Below are 19,791 nucleotides of genomic sequence, written 5' to 3'. Positions count from 1 at the left end.
TCTGGCAGTTACCCCCATTTAAATTTATTGATTTATTGGAAGTTAAACTGTCCGGCACTGCCTGGGTGTAGCCGACTCTTGAGGCACATAATTCATGGTTACCCTTGATCCTGGTTTTCCCCCACCCCCCCTGGGTGTATCGTAATTTATATTCTCCAATGGGACACATCCATAGCCAAGAGTCATCAATCATGCTCTCCAGTTAGAATTTTGTGCGCCAGAAATTTTAGTCACCTAGTTCCTATCTTTGAAAATATTTGTGGAATGCCGTTTCAGTTTGCGCTGCACTGGTCCCCCCCTCCCTTTCTGTTGGCAACTCTAAAAAGACCATAGAAATATTTAATGAGTTGACATGCGGCAGCCAAAATGGTATGCTGGGTGGGCATGCCCCCCATGCCCCGTTTTTGGCCTGGCTGCCCTATTGCAGCACTCTGCTGGCCAAAATGGGGGCAAGGTGCTGCAGGAGACATCTGTCCTGTCTCCCTCCCTCCCCTGGCTGGCCCATGGAGAAATCCAGAAATCCAATTTGACAGCCCTGGCTTATACACAACGTTGGGAAATGCCCAGGTTACGCTACGAAATACGTTTATTTCTCTTGCATTCAGGAGAACCTCAACCGAAAGAACTCTGGCAGTGGGTACAGCATCCATCAGCACCAAGGCAATAAACAATACGGGACTGAGAAGTCTGGCTTCTTATATAAGAAAAGTGATGGGTAAGCTCTTGGAGTGCTTTGTGCTACCTCACAGGTTGGGATGGTGGGTGGAAATGAGCATGTTCCAAGATGCCTTAATCAACATTTTATTTTAATTGACCCGTTCATTTCTGAAAGGTCACCACTTGTCAAGGGCTCAAACACTCTCGCCAGAGGTGGTATTCAGCAGGTTCTGATCGGTTCTGGAGAACCGGTAGCGGAAATTTTGAGGAATCCAGAGAACTGGCAAATACCACCTTCTGACTGGAGATTTTACAGTATCCTTCCCCTGCCTCTCCCACCAAACCACACCCACAGAACTGGTAATTAAAAAATGTGAATCCCAACACTGACTTTTCGCCCTGCTTTCAAGAGCAACCTGTAGATTGCCCGCCCTCAGTCCCTTCTTTCCACACCTGTCATCATCTCATCGAAAGGACATCTTTCAGAACTTAGATATGTGGGCATAGCTCCAGAAAAGGATTGTCATGCAGGCCTCTTCCATTTCTTACATCTGAGAAAGTAGGCCTACGACATTTTGCTTGGGAAAATTCTCACCACGACGAAACTTGTTCAGTGAGGAGGTACTGGGAGGAGGCGGTAAAAGGTACTGTTTTCAGAAAATGAATTGTTTCAGGAATACCGGAATCTCATTTATTTCCCTTGGATCAGACCATGTCTGCCATAAATCATGTAGGATCAGCCCTGGAATTGCCAGACTGACATTGTCTGGAAGGTCAAAAAAATCATTTTTCTTTTTTTCCTGGAAAGTCCCATTTGCTAAATGGTATATTTTGCATATTCCCGTTTGGCTTTTACAGTGCTAAAGCATTTTACTTTTTTTTTTTTTAACCATCACCTTGTTCGCTTAATGATAGCCTATACATTTAGTAGTTGACAGACAAACAGATTTATTCCTGAAGGGATGCACTGCTTAGCAAAGGGTGGCAACTCCGGATCTACAATAACAGGAAGTATAGCATGTCCATTTGATGACCTCTGACACACGCTAACTCTCAATATTGTGTTCATTGTCCTTCCTCTTTGCTTGTCCTAGAATTCGGAAGGTGTGGCAGAAGAGAAAGTGTGGGGTGAAATACGGATGTCTCACTATTTCTCACAGCACAGTAAGTAGGGTAGAGGGTGGAATTTCTTCGCTGAAAAATTCCAGATTAAAATGGCTTTGGGGGATGTTTCATAGGCTTAACCTGGTTCTGGTGTCATCCATGTTTTGGTTTTTGCACAGTACGTGCATTAAGTGAGCAGGATGGATGCGAAGAAGGTGCTAAGACTGGATAAAAGAACTAAATAGAGCAGGGGTGTGAAACTTGATTCCATTGTGGGCCGCATCAGGGTCGTGGTTGACCTCGGCCGGGGTGGGTGGATGTGGCCGGGGTGAGGTTGGCCAGCTTGACAACACTCGTGTCGGGGGTGTCTGTACTGGCTCGAGTGCTCTGCTAGCGAAAATGGGCTCCCAATCTCTGTTTTTGGCCGTGATGGCCTCCTGCCACCTTCTGCTAGTAAAAATGGAGCTGGGGGGCACACACGACCCCCACCCCAAGTTCTGTTTTTACTGGCAGAAGGTGGCAGGAGGCCATCACAGCTGAAAATGGAGCCCGGGAGGGCCGCGCACGATCCTCCCAATCTCTGTTTTCACTGGCAGAAGCACTGCGAGCCAGTCCTTCGCTGTTTCTAGGGCAGTCCTGTGGGTCAGTTCTAAGCACCCCATAGGCTGGATCCAACCCCTGGGCCTTGAGTTTGACACACACACACCCCGTAATAAAAGCGTAGTGTGTTGTATGAACATAGCTGATAGGCTTGTCCAGAACAGTCGATTTCCTTCTGGATATGCTATTCCACAGGACCATCCCCAGCACAGCATAATTCTAAAAGAGGTTCTGGTCTGTTCTGGAAATAAGCAGAACATTCTAGAACTCTCCAGAACTTTCTGTTCCCGGATCGCGGGCTTTTGCACATGTCTGTTTATACTGACCTGATTAAACCTATTGCCTGAACATAGCCAGTGAACATGGCATGGAAAAGGTCCAGTGATTCGTTTGATTGTGCCCTCCAAGGAAGAGTGCAAGGTACTGGGAATATGTCATATTCTCTTGGAATGTGCTGTGGTAGGCCCAGGTCTTCTCACATGAGGAATTTAAAGAGGTATTCCATCTGGTTGTCTTTGACACTGAGAGGCCAGGTCCCTGCAAAGTAGATTTCCCTGCAAAGACAAATGGACACCATTGACCACCTGTCTTGCCTCAGCTACAAAATTTTTAGGGGGGAAAAATAATCAGCTGTTCCTGAACATTGAAAGTGAGTGAGTAAAGCTTGGAGAGAAATGGAATAAAAAGTGGAATAGAAAAATACAGGTGGCTATTTAAAAACCTTGTAAATTGCACACAAATCCATTGAGATGTCTACATGAGAGCAAATTTTCCAGGCAGGTCTTAAAGAAATTAATTTGTGGAAAAATTTGGTGAATTTCTTTATAATGCCAGGCTTTTTAAACTTTCAGTCTTTATCTGATTATATTGTCCGCTTTACATCCAGTTGCGTTCTTCAGTGCTACACGGCAAATAAATATCTTGAATGTAGAATAAGAGCAAATGTCAGTAATTTGATTGATTGGTAATATTTCTCCATTATTACTCAATCTGAGAATGTGATAAAAGAATTAGGAAATACGGGTAGTCCTCGAATTACAACAGTTCATACAATGACTGTTTGGGGTTACAATGGCACTGAAAAAAGTGGCCTATGACTGTTTTTAACACTTACAACTGTTGCAGTCATGTGATCAAAATTGAGACACTTGGCAATTGACTCATATTTATGACGGTTGCAGTGTCCTGGGGTCATGTGATCACCTTTTACGACCGTCTGACGAGCAAAGTCAATGGGGAAGCCAGATTTGCTTAACAACCATGTTACTAAATTAACAACTACAATGATTCACTTAAGAACTGTGGCAAGGAAGGTTGTAAAATGGAGCAGAATTCACTTAACAAATGTCTCACTCAGCAACAGAAATTTTGGGCTCAGCTGAGGTTGAGGACTACCTGTAATATTTGTATTTGGCGGACACGCTGGTTCATTATCCCAACTTTTCTTGAACAGATAAACCGTCCTCCAGTAAAGTTAAATCTCTTGACTTGCCAAGTGAGGCCGCATCCAGAGGATAAGAAATCCTTTGATCTTGTGACACGTAAGTAAACATTTTATCATAATACTTGGGCTGTGTTGTCCTCTTTAAATATCTTGCGCTGGAATAGCTCAGAACAGAATGCTTTTTCTCACATTTCTGTCAGGTTAAGTTTAAAATTGGTTGGAGACAGTTATTTGAAGCAATGAGAACTAGATTAAAGTGAAAAAAAATATCACCACCCACTCATCATAGCTACAAAATGTAGTGTTATTTTTTTTCCACCGTGAAACATACGCAGGTCTCTACGTAGGAGTAACTGTAGTCTTATCTACCAATAGCAATCATTATTCTGTCTGCACTGCCCATGAATTTTGCTCTGTATGCTTGACTCGTGGAATAATTTGTTCTCATGACTTGAAAACCAGGGCAGTGTTAATAGTGCCTAAAATCACTTTTTTTTTGGCAGTTGCATTGCACTGCCAATCCATTCTTAGGTTACGACCAGTGGTGGGTTTCCAAATGGTTTCCTACCATTTCTATGGGCGGTTCTATGCACGCACGCTTCGCTTGCGCGCGGAGGGCTCAAAGACAGACCTCTGTCGACGCTGGTAAGCTGAGCTGTTTTTTAGCTCAGCTGAGGCACGGCAATCCGCTCTGCCGTGGGAACCAGCTGAGCTAAAAAACAAGGGAATATAGGTGAATAAAGGTAGGGGTGGGTTGGCGGGGCCAATCAGAGGTGGTATTTGCTGGTTGCCTGAACTAGTCAAAATTTTCGCTACTGGTACGCCAGAACCTGTCTGAACTGGCTCAATACCACCTCTGGTTACGACTTACCTAACCATCAACATTTCCAAGAGGTCAAAAAAAATAAGCAAGTTTATGGATGAGACAGAGTTAAGCCCTACACTTTGGCACATGTATTGATCCGTGCACAAAAGGAACATAACATCCTACCCTCCATCATCCTGCTTCTTTTTCAAACCCCACTGTGCGTAACACAAGATCCATTATACGCTTTCTTGAAATGCAGAACTTTGCTTTGATAACATTCTGTCTTACGCAACATGATAATTATTCCTATGTGTGAACATTTGATAAGAATGTGCTCCAGCCTTCAGTTAAGTCATTGGCAAACAATAGAGTCAAAACAGTGTCTTTTGATTCTTCAGTTCAAAAGCTCCAGTTTGATATTATTATATTAATAATTACACACCATTATGTTGGTGTTAACTCTTAGCAATCATGTAGATATATTTTTTTCTTCGGGGTCATCTAGCCTCAGCCTGATTCTTCAGCTCTTCCAGAGTTGTCCTCATCATTGATTTAATTGAATCCACCCACCTGCTGCTAATTGTCCCTTCCTCCTTTTTCCTTCCACTTTTCTCAGCTTTATGGACTGCTGCAGAGAGTGAGGTCTTCAAATAACGTGTCCGAAATATGAAAAACATTTCTATAATTAGCATATCGAAGCCTGGTTGCTTATGCCTTGGGTTACAACTCTGAATTGTTCTGTGGTCTATGTGGTTTTTTTTTTTTTTTGTTTGGCCATCCATGGTTTTTTCAAGAACCTTCTTCAACATCAAATATAAAAAATGGCCATAGCCTTTATGTTCTGCTTCCTCAAAGTCCATAGAGTGTCGTAAGGAAGCCCATTGTATTAATAAGCACCTGTCCGGATATTGTTAATTTTTCTACCAGGTATGAATCCCCAGGACAAGGACTGTGCCTAGACGAGCCTCAAATTGCATTACTAAAATTCAGAGACAACATTTCCAAAACCCTGTTGAATGATTCAAAAATATTGTAGGATTAAATAAGCAAGGGTTTTGGTTTCTGGAGATCTCTCCCAGTCCTATAACCATTCTTATTTAAGGCATATACAAAATAAAAACATTGCCAAATATAAGGATTTTTTCTGTTGAGAATTTTTACAACGTATTTTTGGGTTTTCTGCAGTTGCTGTTGGGGAAGGGGACATGGATATCACCCATGCACCTCTCCCCTCTCTCCTTCTCCCTCCCTCCCCTCCCCCTCCCTCCCCCCCTCTCCCTCCCCCTCTCCATCCCTCTCTCTCTCCCTCTCTCTCCCCTCTCCATCCCTCCCTCTCTCCCCCTCTCTCTCCTCTCTCCATCCCTCCCCTCTCCCTCTCTCTCTCCCTCTCCTCCTCCCTCTCTCTCTCTCCTCTCTCTCCCTCCCTCTCCCTCTCTCTCCCTCCCTCCCTCTCTCTCTCCCTCCCCCTCTCCCTCTCCTCTCCCTCTCCCCTCCCTCTCCTCCCTCTCTCTCTCTCTCCCCTCTCCCTCCCTCCCCCTCTCCCTCTCTCTCTCTCTCTCTCCCTCTCTCTCCCTCTCCTCCCTCTCTCTCCCTCTCCCCTCTCTCCTCTCTCCTCCCTCTCTCTTCCTCCCTCTCCTCTCCCTCCCCCCTCTCCCTCCTCTCCCCCCTCTCCCTCCCTCCTCTCTCTCCCTCTCTCCCCCCTCTCTTCCTCCCTCTCTCTCTCCTTCCCCCCTCTCTCCTCTCTCTCTCCCTCTCCCTCCCTCCCTCTCTCCCTCTCTCCCTCTCCTCCTCCCTCCTCTCTCTCCCTCTCTCCTCTCTCTCCCCCTCTCCTCCCCTCTCTTTCCCTCCCCTCTCTCCCTCCCTCTCCCCCCTCCCTCCCTCTCTCTCCCTCCCCCTCTCTCCCTCTCTCTCTCTCCCCCTCTCTCTCTCCCTCTCCTCTCTCTCTCTCTCCCCTTTCTCCCTCTCCCTCTCTTCCTCCGTGTGTGTGTGTGTGTGTGTGTGTGTGTGTGTGTGTGTAGAAAAAGCTGGGAAAAAAACCAGTACAAACCTTTGCATAGCTAATATTTGATTTCATTATGTTATATCTGCACTCTCTCCAGCTTCTCCCCGCTAACAATAAAGATTAGGGTGTTTTTTTTTAACTGCCACCACTGTTATTTATTCATTTCTTATCTTCAAGGGATTTTCTTATTATTTCTTTTTTTTTGCAGACAATAGAACATACCACTTCCAAGCGGAAGAAGAACAAGACTGCATTGTGTAAGTTCTGAGAGCTCTCTGTCTCCTTTTGCATTCTGAATGGAAAAAACTGTGAATTAGAAATATTACTGGAGGAGTGAAGGTTGGATTAGGGGTAGGATGCCTTGGGTCTTCTATTTTATTTATGCCTATAGGTAGTCCTCAACTTACAACAGTTCATTTAGTGACTGTTCAAAGTTACAACGGCACTGCAAAAAGTGACAAGACTGCTTTTCACACTTACAACCAGTTGCCGCATTTCCATGGTCGCATGGTCAAAATTCAGGTGCTTGGCAACTGACTCACACTTATGACGGTTGCCGTGTCCCCAGGCCATGCAATCCCCTTTTGCGACCTTCTAACAAGCAAAGCCAATGGGGAAATACAGATTCACTTAACAAATTGTGGCAAAAAAGTCGCAAAATAGGTCAAAATTTGCTTAGCAAATGTTCCACTTAGCAACATGAATTTCGCAGTCAATTTTGGTCGTAACTCGAGGACTACCTGTATAATATTTGTGTAATAAATTCAGACCTGGACACTAAAAGAGAATCAATGGTTTCTTTCTGCCAAATTTGCAGACTCATTGAGCAAACTAAAGGGTAGTGAAGGCAGATGGAGAGCTGAAATAGCTTGATAAAAGTCGCTGAGGGAAGGGGTTATCAATAGCAGAGGCTCTTGTAAAGGTGGGGTACGAGTAATCTAGCACAGACATTAGCAACTAGAGGTGTTTATCCAGCAGACTCAATAGCAGGAACTGGGAGAGGGATCTTGGAGTCTTAGTGGACAACCAGCTAAATATGAGCCAGCAGTGTGCGGCGGTAGCCAAAAAAGCCAATGCAATCCTAAATTGCATTAACAGAGGGATACAATCAAGATCAAGGGAGGTACTAATACCACTCTATAAAGCCTTAGTAAGACCACACCGAGAGTACTGCATCCAGTTTCGGCCACCACACTATAAAAAAAATATGTTGAGACTCTAGAAAGAGTGCAGAGAAGAGCAACCAGGATGATTAGGGGACTGGAGGCTAAAACATATGATGAACGGTTACAGGAACTGGGCTTGGCTAGTCTAGTGAAGAGAAGAAGGACCAGGGGAGACAGGAGAGCAGTCTTCCAATATTTGAGGGGCTGCCACAGAGTGGAGGCAGTCAAGCTATTTTCTAAAGCGCCTGTAGGCCAGAGAAGGAATAATGGATGGAAACTGGACAAGGAGAGATTCAACCTGGACATAAGGAGAAATTTTCTGTCCGTATAGCCAGCTGGCTAGTAGAAGCCAGTAATGCTGGATAGAAACCGTTGTACTTGTATAATTTACCACGTGCCAAGCTGAGACTCCAGTAAAGAGACCGTTCTGCTCACAGTGTGGCCTCTTCTTTTGCTGGCTTGGCTTGGAAGTGTGACACCTTCGTTCAATCAGTTGCATCCTGGTTGAAGTTTTCTCCCATTCCCCAGGTGGGTGTCGGTGCTCCAGAACAGTAAAGATGAAGCCCTTAGCAATGCTTTCAAGGGGGAGCCAGGAGGCTCCGTGTCCTCAGGTGGCAGCGTGGCCGACAGCGGATTGCAAGAACTCACCAAGCTCATCATTGACGAAGTGAAAAACATGCCAGGAAATCGATGGTGCTGTGATTGTGGAGCCCCAGGTGGGTTGCAGCAGCTTTTTCATGCATCCTTTTTCATGCAAGGGCTCCCATGTGCCTAAGCACTTAGAGGTAGTCCTCGACTTACAACCTCAATTGAGCCTAGTGCTGGGATTCAAATACTGTAGTTTAACAACTGTAGAATCCAGATCAAGAGCATGCTAGACTGCAACTGTTGCAGCAGATGTAATGGTCTTGAGCAGCGGTCGCCAACCGGTGGGCAGCGGCCCACTGGTAGGCCGTGAGAAAATTTTGGTGGGCCGCAGAGAAATCTCATCCCCAGAGCACCCCCCCCAAAGCAATTAATCCAGGCTGCACAGAAACACAAGGCTGCGCCACCCACATGGCCTGCGGGAACCCTCCCCGCCCACTCACTCCTTACCCAGCAAACTTGCCTGCTAAATTGCTATTTTTCCTTTTTCCGACCATCATCTGCTCTGCTATGCCAGGACATTTATATTAGCTAGAAAGCAGGAAATCGTTGGATTTTTTGCTTTCTAGTTAGTCTTCAGATCTTCGGCTCTGCTTTTAAGCACAGTTGAACCTCCCTTAGGACTGAAGGTTTCATTGTTCAGTGCAGACTTACAGCAAGCAGATTTGAGACTGAGCTTGCCGATGGCAGATAGATAGATCACTGAATGATTCTGTGAGCAACTCAATCTGCCTGCCTGCTTTGCCTGATTTTGGGTAAAAGCTGCTCTTTTTTATAAAAAAAATCAATATTTACATACATAGTGTGTTGTGTGTTAATTTTGTGAGTTTGCTTGGAAACAAATTTTATGTGACAGACTGAACTAGCCGATGGCAGATAGATAGATTTCTGAATGAATCTGTGATTCTCTGGGCAACTCAATCTGCCTGCCTGCTATGCCTGATTTTGAGTAAAAGTTGCTCTTTTTTAATCAAAAATTCAATATTTATATAAATATAATATTTACATACAAGCCATGCCCAGCCAGTCAGATGACCACCAAGCCACACCCACAAATTAGGCCACATCCACAGAACCTGTTAGTGGTCCCTGGGATTTAAAATTATGAGTTTGGTGGTCCCTGAGGTGACAGACCAGGTATTTATAAAGGTCCAAAAGGTTGGCGATCCCTGGTGTAGAGTACAAATTTCAGAACATCTCTGTAGGCCATGAAGAGAACTGGGGCATGTTTTGTCTTTCATTGAGCTGGGAAAGAAAGGTCTGTTTGCAGAATGAGTAGGGGAAGGACATGACATTATGTGTATGTCACAGCTTCTTCCTGGGTTGCTATCTTGCAGATCCCACCTGGCTCTCCACCAACCTTGGCATCTTGACATGTATTGAGTGCTCAGGGATTCACCGTGAGTTAGGGGTGCACTATTCCCGCATCCAATCGTTGACACTAGATGTGCTCAGCACGTCGGAATTGTTGGTAAGTGCTAACTCTCTGGTTGGAGAGACCATGTCCTTTCTGCTATTCTTTGACTCTGGCGTCTTCTTTTTCACATTACGGCCAGAGTGGCTTCTTCACCGCCAGATTTTGGGGCATCTTAAACTTACTGGTGAGAAAGCCACATCTAAGCAAAGACCAGATAGGAGGGGTCCTTGGTGTTCTCTAAGCTTGGTTATTTTCTTGCAGACATTTCATTGCAAGCTGTCAGGATTCCGGCACTTAACCCCATTTAAATCATGAGTCTCGAGCTAAATTTCCAAAACTCCAAAAGGATTTATTGGGAGTTAAAAGGTGCGACATTGCCTGGGTGTAGCCGACTCTGAGACACATCATTCATTGTCACCCTTGACCCAGGTTTTCCCCCACCTGCTGGGTGTACCGTAATTCATATTCTCCAATGGGACACATCCATAGCCAAGAGTCATCAATCATGCTCTCCAGTTAGAATTTTGCGTGGCAGAAACTTCGGTCACCTAGTTACTATCTTTGAAAACATTTATGGAATGCAGTTTCGGTTTGCAAGCTGCTGTACTGCTCCCCTCTCCCTTTCTGTTGACAACTCTAAAAGCCCATAGAAATATTTTATGAGTGGACACAAACGTCTTCTTGCAGAGGTGAGAGACCAGCTATTTATAAAGTTGAGAACAGGTTTTAAAACTAGTGGAGTTCAGTGGAATAGATGGGGATGCTGTAGATATGACATCGTGTTTCCCCATCCTGCCAGTAATGCAAAGGCTCTTCTCTCACTCCCAGCTGGCAGTCAGCATTGGAAACGCCAAGTTTAATGAAGTCATGGAAGCCACCTTGCCAATCCAGAACAGCCCCAAACCTTCTTCGAGCAGCGATATGTGAGTGATATGGCTGTTGCTTTTGGGAGGCAGAGATGGGATGCGGGAAGGCTTTGGAGACATCTGATAAGGACAGACTTGGGGCAGAGGGTTGGGCCCCATCTCTGTGTTTGGAATTCAAGAAGAGGTGTGCATAAGTGCACAGTCATGCCTACCCTCCAATGGAGGGATTCAAATTTTTTTTACTACTGGTTCTGTGGGCGTGGCTTGGTGGGCGTGGCAGGGGAAGGATACTGCAAAATCCCATTCCTTCCCCATCCCACTAACCTGCTTTCCAGCTCTGTTCTCCTGTGCAGGGCAACAAAAGAAGACCCAGCCAATCATCTGGGACTTGGGAGGCGGAGAATAGATGGGGGCGGGGCCAGTCAGAGGCGGGATTTGCCGGTTCTCCGAACTACTCAGAATTTCTGCTACTGGTTCTCTAGAACAGCTCGGAACCTGCTGAATACCACCCTTGCTACCTTATTGTTCCCATTTATTCATCCCTATTTCCTGTATTCATACTCATGTTTATTCTTATACCTATTATCTTGTAAGCGATTGACAAATCAAATAAATAAATAAAATAAAAATAATGAAACAAGGGTAAGATCACTCAGAGTCATTGAGAATGAATGGGCAGCCATTTAAATGATCTAAATAAATAAACAAACAAGGCCAGGTCCTGGGTCTGTGGTTTTGCATAGGATAGGCACAGCCTTGTTTCTAAAAAAAAAGAGTCTATGGAAATTTGAACTGGCTGTTGGCAACTGCAGAAACATTCCCCTGCTTCTTAGCCTTGCTATTTTCTCTACGTTTATTTTTCCCCTCCAAAATCTTCTGTCACCAATAGGAAAACTAGAACGTTGCTACCCAAGCTGTGCATAATTTCAATAAATAATATACATTTAATAAATAAGCAAATAATTGTGACTGCAATTTAACTCTGATATTTAGAAATCTGCTCCTGTGCTGGTTAGACAGTATATAGTTAGTTTGGGAATGAGAACCTTCCCTTTAAGGGAATGCCTCATGGGAAACGTAGTTAATGCCTCATGGGAGATATAGTTCAGGTCATGTGGTCACATCTGTAATCCTGATTGGTCACTGAATTGACCTCTGGTTTGGTCATTCTTACCTGGACCAGCAACGGGGCAAGATAGTTCCTTTGCTTTCCCCAGCTGGATGTTTACCAGCTATTGTCTACCAAAATTACCTTGTTAACCATAGATCTAACAACCTGTGGTCTCCAAATTAATAGCGGATGCTCTGTTCATAGTATCCATTCCTTCACATGTGTACCATCTTGGGTCATGCTTAGCAGCAGTCTTTGGGCTTCTAAATGCCTTCCCCCTGGATTTGATACATCTCTGCATCATACCAACAGCCATGTTCAATCCTTCAGGTCCTGGCAGTCCCTGCTTCTAAATACCAATTACTTGAGGATTAAACAATGGGGATGGAGAACACAGAGAAGCACCTGCCCATTTAAAGCACAGTGGTACCTTGGTACGCAACTGCTTTGAAACTCATCGAATTTGGTATTCAACGCATTTTGATGCAAACACTTTCTCCCGGTACTCATTGTTTGTTTGGTACTCAATGCCCAAGCTAGAACTTGTTCGGGTCAGCTGCCTTGTGACTCATAACATTTTTGGTTAGTATTCATCATTTTTGGTACTCCTCACACCTCCTGGAACCAATTAACGATGAGTACTGTGGTTCTGTACCGCTGTAATAGAAGACAGGACTGACTGAGTTGAACCTTTCTTATCAACCACTAAGGCAGAGGTGGGGAATGATGGCCCCTTTATGACTTGTGGACTTCAACTCCCAGAATTCCTTGAACCGGCATGGCTGGCTCAGGAATTCTGGGAGTTGAAATGCACAAGTCATAAAGGGGCTATTGTTCCCTACCCCTGCTCTAAGGTCTTAAAAAAAAAACACAACACTTTTGGAGAACTTTTCCCTCTTCCCAAATGCAGGAATAGCAGGAAGGAATTCATCATGGCAAAGTATATGGAACGCAAGTACGTCCAGAAAGCTACCAAAGAAGATCCTTACCGAGTCTGGGAAGCTATCCGAAGCAGGGATCTCTTGGCACTGCTCCAGGCTTTTGCGGAAGGCCACGATCTGTCCAAACCTCTTGTGAGTCCTGAAGGTCAGGTAAGTAGGACAAAGTGAGGCCCAAGAAACAGAAGTCAGCAAAAACATGGCTGCTTTGAGAAACGGCCTTCACGTTCCTGATTTTTATTTAGATTTTTATTTTTTTACATAAAAGGGTTCATTTTGAAACCAGGCAAATTTTATTGTTCCTGGGTCCATGGTGATAAATTTTTTTTTAAGGGTTTGGTTCTTGAATACTAATTATTGTTAGACATTTCATTTTTTTGTGTGGTTCTAGCTTGCTAATGGCCACCGTGGCATAGGTATCCTTAACACAGGGGCCCCCAAACTTGGCAACTTTAAGATTTGTGGATTTCAACTCCCAGAATTCTCCAGCCAGCTATGCTGGCTGGAGAATTCTGGGAGTTGAAGTCCACAAGTCTTAAAGTTGCCAGGTTTGGAGACCTCTGCCTTAACAAAAGAATTGACACTTATTGGTTTAATCTCTTATAACAGAAGCCCACATCTGACACCTATGAGGCATCCTTTAATACCAACTTAGGATATTAAGGAGCCCTGGTGGCTCAGGGGTTAAAGTGCAGTATTGCAATCTAACTCTGCCCACAGCCTAGAGTTCGATTTTGATGGGCTCAAGGTTGACTAAGACTTCCATCCTTCCAGGATTGTAAAATGAGGATCCAAATTGTTGGGAGCAATAGGCTGATATTGTCAACTGCCCAGAGAGTGTTGTAAAACACTACAGAGCGGTATATAAGTCTATTGATATTTCTTTGTGGTTCATTTTTTATTTTTATTTGACTTCTATCATAAAAAAGTCTTGCAAAATGTTGCTTCTCCTTTTTCTAACAGGAACAAGGTGAACCAGCCTTGCATTGGGCAGTCCGCTACGCCAACAAAACTTCCCTTCCATTGGTGGATTTCATTATTCAGAATGGGTAAGTCTTAGTTTGAAGGACCCTTGTTACTGGATTCTGGGGCCTCTTCTGAGAAGTCTTCTTCTGCTCCTAGTATGGTTAGGTTTGTGTTGAGAAGCGAGTAAGAATTAAACTCACTAGCCTTGCCCACACGCTTTCAAAACAGCAAGCCTCTCTACTTATTTAGACTCCTGATGCAGTTTGCAATAGATGCTGCCCATTTTATTTCCTCCTCACCTCCCCAACCAACCTGCAAATTTATTTGCAATCTTCAGAGGTATAAATTTATTTGGAAGATTGCACTGGCAGTGGTTGGCTGTTCAAAGCTGGGTTTCTGATTGCAGGTCACTTTGGAAGTACAAACGTGTCCCTTGTGCGGTTGTGCAAATCGAAAGAACGTGTCTTATGTCCTTTTTAAGAACTGAGGTTTTCCACAGTTTGCTGATTAAAACAAACAGACCTGAAATTTGCCACTTTGCTATCTTGTCTGTATGTAGGGGAAATCTGGACCGACCCACTGCAGATGGGAACACAGCCTTACATTACGGAGTCCAATATAATCAGCCCAATTGCATCAAGTTGTTGCTGAAAGGAAAAGCTTCTACAAAGGCAGGTAGGATTGCCCACCTGGCTGGAAATTGAAGGAGAAGGATCGGTAACTTCAGAGTCTTATTGCAAAGGAATTCGTGGCCGATCCTACCATAAGGCAGAGTGAAGCAACCAGCTTGGGTGGCAGATGGCTAGAAACAATCCTCATACATTTTCCTCTTGAGCTTCTTGCTTTCTTGGAGGATAAAGTTGTGTGTGCCAAGCTTGTTTTATGGCCCCAAACCTGCCTACTTTCTCAGCATGATAGAATACTGGAACTCATTGCCAGTACTGGAATAAAAATAAAATATAGCTGTTTGGTCAGTTCCTGTCAATGGAATTTTCCAGGCTGGCTGAGAATATTATCCTTTGCAACATCTTGCATTCAGAAAAGCCCTTTTCCATGGAAAAGTTTGGGGATTTTTTTTTAAAAAAAAGAGATGCTTTGATCAATTGAATAATATGGCGGACAAATGCAGGAAGGTTGGGTGACTGGACTTTGATGAATATGATACCATCCTATTTCCATTAAAATATATAATGAACTTTGTGTGATTATCCCTATGAGGTGCAAGTATCTACACACCATACAAAATGATGGTGCACCTGTCCTCGCTGTTTGTGTAGCACATTGTTTGAAAATCTCCAGATTCAGATTGGTATGTTCTTTTGGTTTTCCTCCAGTAAATGCAGCTGGTGAAACGCCTCTAGATATGGCAAGAAGATTCAAGAATGCTGAGTGCAAAGACTTGGTAGGTGGAGGTAAGGGGGCCTTGGACCTTAGGTGGGAGAATTGTGCTTCCCAGATAATGTTACTTCCAGTGGTGGGATTCACATTTTTTTTACTACCAGTTCTGTGGGCGTGGCTTGGTGGGCATGGTGCGCCTTGATGGGCGTGGTGTGGCTTGGTGGGAGTGGCAGGAGAAGGATACTGCAAAATCTCCATTCCCTCCCCACCCTGCTAATCTGCTTTCCAGCTCCGTTCTCCTGTGCAGGGCAACCAAAGAAGACCCAGCCAATCAGCTGGGACTTGGGAGGCAGAGAATAGATGGGGGCATTTGTCAGAGTCAGAGGTGGGATTTGCCGGTTCTCCGAACTACTCAAAATTTCCGCTACTGGTTCTCCAGAACCTGTCAAAACTGGCTGAATACCACCTCTGGTTACTTCACAATGGCCATCCTTTTTGACCAGTGGCCAGGCTGCATTGACAACTTTTCTATAGCAGGAAGGTCTCAGTTTGAGGAGCACATAGAGTGAGATGTTGGAGAGAGCAACCATTCTGAAGGTCATTACCTTGTTAGAACAAGATATTGGGGGGATCAGACCCTGGATGGGAACTCAAAAGGGAGGTGGTGTTGAAGACAGAGGATTCCCTCTACCTGACAGGCACAGTGTCAGCTTGGAGAGCGACATCATAACCTTTAGAAGGAATAGGAGAACCTCTTAGATGGTGAACTGACCAAGGGTGTTCTTTTTATCCTTTTGTGATAGCTGGACCAGGCCCAGGCTGGGAAGTTGGCTATGCACGTGGACTACGACTGGGAAACTTCTCAGGAGTTCTCATATGACAGTGAAGATGAGCTGGATGAAAAGGTACTGGGATAACAACGCCATTTGTTTCTGTGTCCTGTTATGTAATGTCCCAGGTGGGACAGTCCCGTGTCAGTTTTCCTTTCTATCAAGGAACATGGCAGTGATATTAAAGCTTTGTCTATAGCTTCCTTCAGCTTCCTCTAGCGCAGGGGTCTTCAGCTTTAAGACTTGTGGACTTCCAACTCCCAGAATTCCTCCTCCAGACATGTTAGCTCAGGAATTATGGGAGTTGAAGTCCACAAGCCTTAAACTTGCCAAGTTTGAAGACCCTTGCTCTAGCTGGCTATGAAATGGAACGCCAAAAGTTCGGTTGACCTTAAGCTGTACGAGGAAGGATTTTTTTTACACGGGTCTTCAAGACATTGGCTGCATTCCCCCAATGTTCCTAAGCTGGTGATTGAATTAATCCATTTTCTACTGAACCATAAATTAACCAAATAGGTGTGGTTTTTCATCACATGCTAAGCCACAATGATTCTCCCCAAACAAGCTCAGTATATTGTGCAAATGCATTTGCTAAAGCTTATCTGACCTGCTTTAGCATGTTGTGAGAACATAGCCAGACTGAGTGTTGCTTCAGTAATAAGGTCCCCATGTTCTCCTCATCTATCTTGTGTTTCTTTTGTCTCCTTACTTCTACCCAACCTTCTGCAAGCTCCAGTTTAGAGGACACACATGTGTTGCTCTGTTAAGCAACAAAGGGATATTTGGCTTCATATTTTGCCTGGGTTCACCCTAGGCCAGTTGGTTGGTTACAATGAAAAATAAGATGTTGGATTAGAATAAGATGGATCTTTGGCCCAATCCCAACATTCTTCTTAGTTTTGTTTTTCTCGTGTCTGCTTGCTTATATCTCACCACACTTCATGTTTGCCCTGTTCCTACTATCTTATTTGTTTCCTTATTTTCAGTCTTAGAAGCATGGAGGCGGGTATCAAGTGACATAGAGTTCTTGGGTTCAGTTCTTTAGGACAGAGCTGAATGGTAGAAGAGGGCTGGGGATGGAGGAAGGAAAAGCAGATCTATAGGGCAGGGGATGGAGGGTTCCAGGCAGAGGTGGGATTCAGCAGGTTCTGACCAGTTCTGGAGAATTGGTAGCGGAAATTTTGAGTAGTTTGGAGAACAGGCAAATCCCACCTCTGACTGGCCCCGCCAACCCCATCTATTCTCTGCCTCCCGAGTCCCAGCTGATGGGCTGGGTCTTCCTTGGTTGCCCTGCACAGGAGAATGGAGCTGGAAAGCAGGTTAGTGGGGTGGAGAGGGAATGGGATTTTGCAGTATCCTTCCCATGCCCGCCAAGCCACACCCACAGAACCAGTAGTCATTTTTTCTTGAATCCCAACACTGGTTCCAGGTGCTGATGACATCTGCTGCTTTGTCTGATAGGTTAGCCCACTGCAGCGATCTTTTGGGTCTTTGCCATCTCCCACCACCGGCCAGCCCATTCTCTTCTCTCCAAATCGGTGGGGCTGCTCTGGCATGGATATCAGCAACAAGACCTACGAGACCATCGTGATCCCTTCGCAGCCTGGTCAGCGAAGCTCAACCAGTGAGAAGACCCCACCGCCTCTGCCTCTCAAAAAGCCCCCCAAAGGGAGCGGCAAACCAAAACCAGGTGAAGCCAAAATGTTGGCAAGCCAGCCAGGGGAAATGTCGAAACTTACTCTTCCTTTTGTTTTCTTTATTTTCTTTATTTATTTTGCCAAACATGCATTTGATAATATACCTAAGTATAAACATGATTACTAATATATGAAATAGAGACGAATAAAAGCGGACATTAAGACAGGGACGGTAGGAGGAGAAGCTGTCCACTGGCGTCCCATCCCTTCAAACAGGATGCTTGTAGCGTCCTTTCGGATTGCATACTCAATGATTTCTTACAATAGGTATGAAGAATTTGGACTGGTATCTTCTAGTTCAGGACTGAGAAAGGTATGACCCTGAAGATGTGGTTGAACTAGAGTACTCAAGAACTGAGGCCCAAATGACCAGTGGTGCAAAGTGACAAGACTTGAGATCTTGATGGGCAAGAAATTCCCTACTGCTCTTCAAAGGGTTCATCACCAGGATCATGCAACTATTTAGAGCAGGGATGTCTGACACTGAGACTAATTGAGAAGAGGATCAACCTGGAATGAAGTAGAAACTTCCTAACAGTGAAGATATGTGGAGCAGCTTGTCTTCAGATGTTGTGGATGCTTCATCACTGGGTTTTTTTTTAAAGAAGAGCCTGGATAGTCACTTGTCTCAAATGGTATAGGGTCTCCTGCTTGAGCAAGGAGCTGGACTAGAAGACCTCCAAGGTCCCTTCCAGCTCTTTTCTGATTGGTCTTTAAGACCTGAGGACTTCAACTCCCAGCCAGCCAGCATGGCTAGCTAGGGAATTCTGGGAGTTGAAGTTCAGAGGTCTTAAAGTTGCCAAGGTTGGATATTCCTGATTTAGAGCTTCTGCTGCAGTGGTGGTATTTGACCGGTTCTGCCCAGTTCTAGGAGACTGAACCAGTTCTCTCCACTGCTGTAATGGTTCTGCTGTTGGGCCCACCCGCCCAATACTCACCTTTATCCGCTGAATTTGAAGCGCAGCTGCTTTGCGCGGCACAGAATAGCGCCGCACGGCAGCTGCTGAAGCAACCGGGATGGTGCAGGCTTGCAGGGAGCGAGGTAGAACTGCGCAAACGCATCTGCACCAGCGCAACGTGTGTGTTTGGCACATGCGTGCACGCAAAGTGTGTACGTGCATGTCAAGTGCGTCCACCAAGCCACGCCCATCGAACCGATATGGCAACAATATTTGAATCCCACCACTGTTCTGCTCCCATGAGTGATTGTTTCCCTTGCTTTCCAGATGCCACTGAATCTCTACCCCATTCACCAGACAGCCCCGACATTTGGAACTCATCCGTTCCCAGCATCCCCAGTGCGTTGGAGGGGGGCCCATTTTGGCAATCACCCAACTTCCGTAACTCTATGGAAGTCAAAGGCACAGCCTATTGGGAAACCTGCTCTGATGCCGGGGGCGCCTCCCAACGGCGAAGATCAGAGCCCCCTCAGATGACAACTCTGCAGCCTTCCCCTGGAACCTCTCCCGAACCAGGACAAACAGCCCCAGTCAGGTTCAGGTGAGAACAGAAGTTATCAGACCAAATGGTTGCATGCTGTCCATGAGAAGGGCGGCCACGGACATCCTGTTAATAAAATAAAAATCAGTCACAGTTGTAAGTTGAGCAGCTTCATAAGTTGAGCCCTGGTGGCGCAGGGGTTAGAATGCAGGCTTGCAGGCTAAATCTGCCCACAGCCAGGAGTTCGATCCTGACTAATTCAAGGTTGACTCAGCCTTCCATCCTTCCGAGGTCAGTAAAATGAGGGGCCAGATTATTGGGGCCAATATGCTGACATTGTAAACAGCTCGGTGAGGGCTGTGAAGCATTATGGAGTGGTAGATAAGTCTGCATGCTATTGCTATTATTATCAGCAGTTTCCATTGCTTGTACAGTTTTCAGCTAAAATCTATAGGAGGACTTGGGTTCCTTCTGTTGTCTCTGATTAAGCCAAAGCAAGCCAACTATGTAATGGTTTAGCCTCATAAGAACCCGGCCACTGATGTTTGTAAACCATCATTAATGGCTTAGCAAGTAAGGAGCCAGGCAACTGGAGTTTATTGAATATACTATGAGTAAGCAAACTATAATTTTTAGTTCTCTGTGTTTGGGACCCAGCCATTTTCCCAGCATAGCATATGAAGGAGTCTGTCGCATTAAACCTTCCGTAGCATGGTTGATTTGCTTACATATCACATGTCACATGAATCCAGATTTTATTTA

General features: G+C 45.0%; 1 protein-coding gene across 1 annotated transcript in view; it reads left to right on the top strand.

The window, feature by feature from the left end:
* The window catches only part of ASAP3 (ArfGAP with SH3 domain, ankyrin repeat and PH domain 3), a 98,630-nt gene that overhangs the window by 71,215 nt on the left and 7,624 nt on the right, over positions 1–19,791 (top strand). Inside the window, exons 11-24 of the mRNA XM_087970702.1 lie at positions 606–715; positions 1,752–1,821; positions 3,815–3,902; positions 6,824–6,872; positions 8,310–8,497; positions 9,764–9,897; positions 10,672–10,766; positions 12,731–12,911; positions 13,722–13,807; positions 14,284–14,399; positions 15,059–15,126; positions 15,866–15,967; positions 17,354–17,582; positions 18,816–19,089. Of these exons, the coding sequence (XP_087826828.1) occupies positions 606–715; positions 1,752–1,821; positions 3,815–3,902; positions 6,824–6,872; positions 8,310–8,497; positions 9,764–9,897; positions 10,672–10,766; positions 12,731–12,911; positions 13,722–13,807; positions 14,284–14,399; positions 15,059–15,126; positions 15,866–15,967; positions 17,354–17,582; positions 18,816–19,089 (1,790 nt within the window). The remainder of the gene's footprint in view (positions 1–605; positions 716–1,751; positions 1,822–3,814; positions 3,903–6,823; positions 6,873–8,309; positions 8,498–9,763; positions 9,898–10,671; positions 10,767–12,730; positions 12,912–13,721; positions 13,808–14,283; positions 14,400–15,058; positions 15,127–15,865; positions 15,968–17,353; positions 17,583–18,815; positions 19,090–19,791) is intronic.

The sequence above is a fragment of the Notechis scutatus genome, chromosome 8, assembly GCF_049901735.1.
Source record: "Notechis scutatus isolate UNSWTSFEM ecotype Mainland chromosome 8, rNotScu1.2, whole genome shotgun sequence".
In the NCBI taxonomy this organism is placed as follows: domain Eukaryota; kingdom Metazoa; phylum Chordata; class Lepidosauria; order Squamata; family Elapidae; genus Notechis; species Notechis scutatus.
Note: the sequence above shows the minus strand (reverse complement) of the source record. Positions and strands in the feature narration are given on the sequence as shown.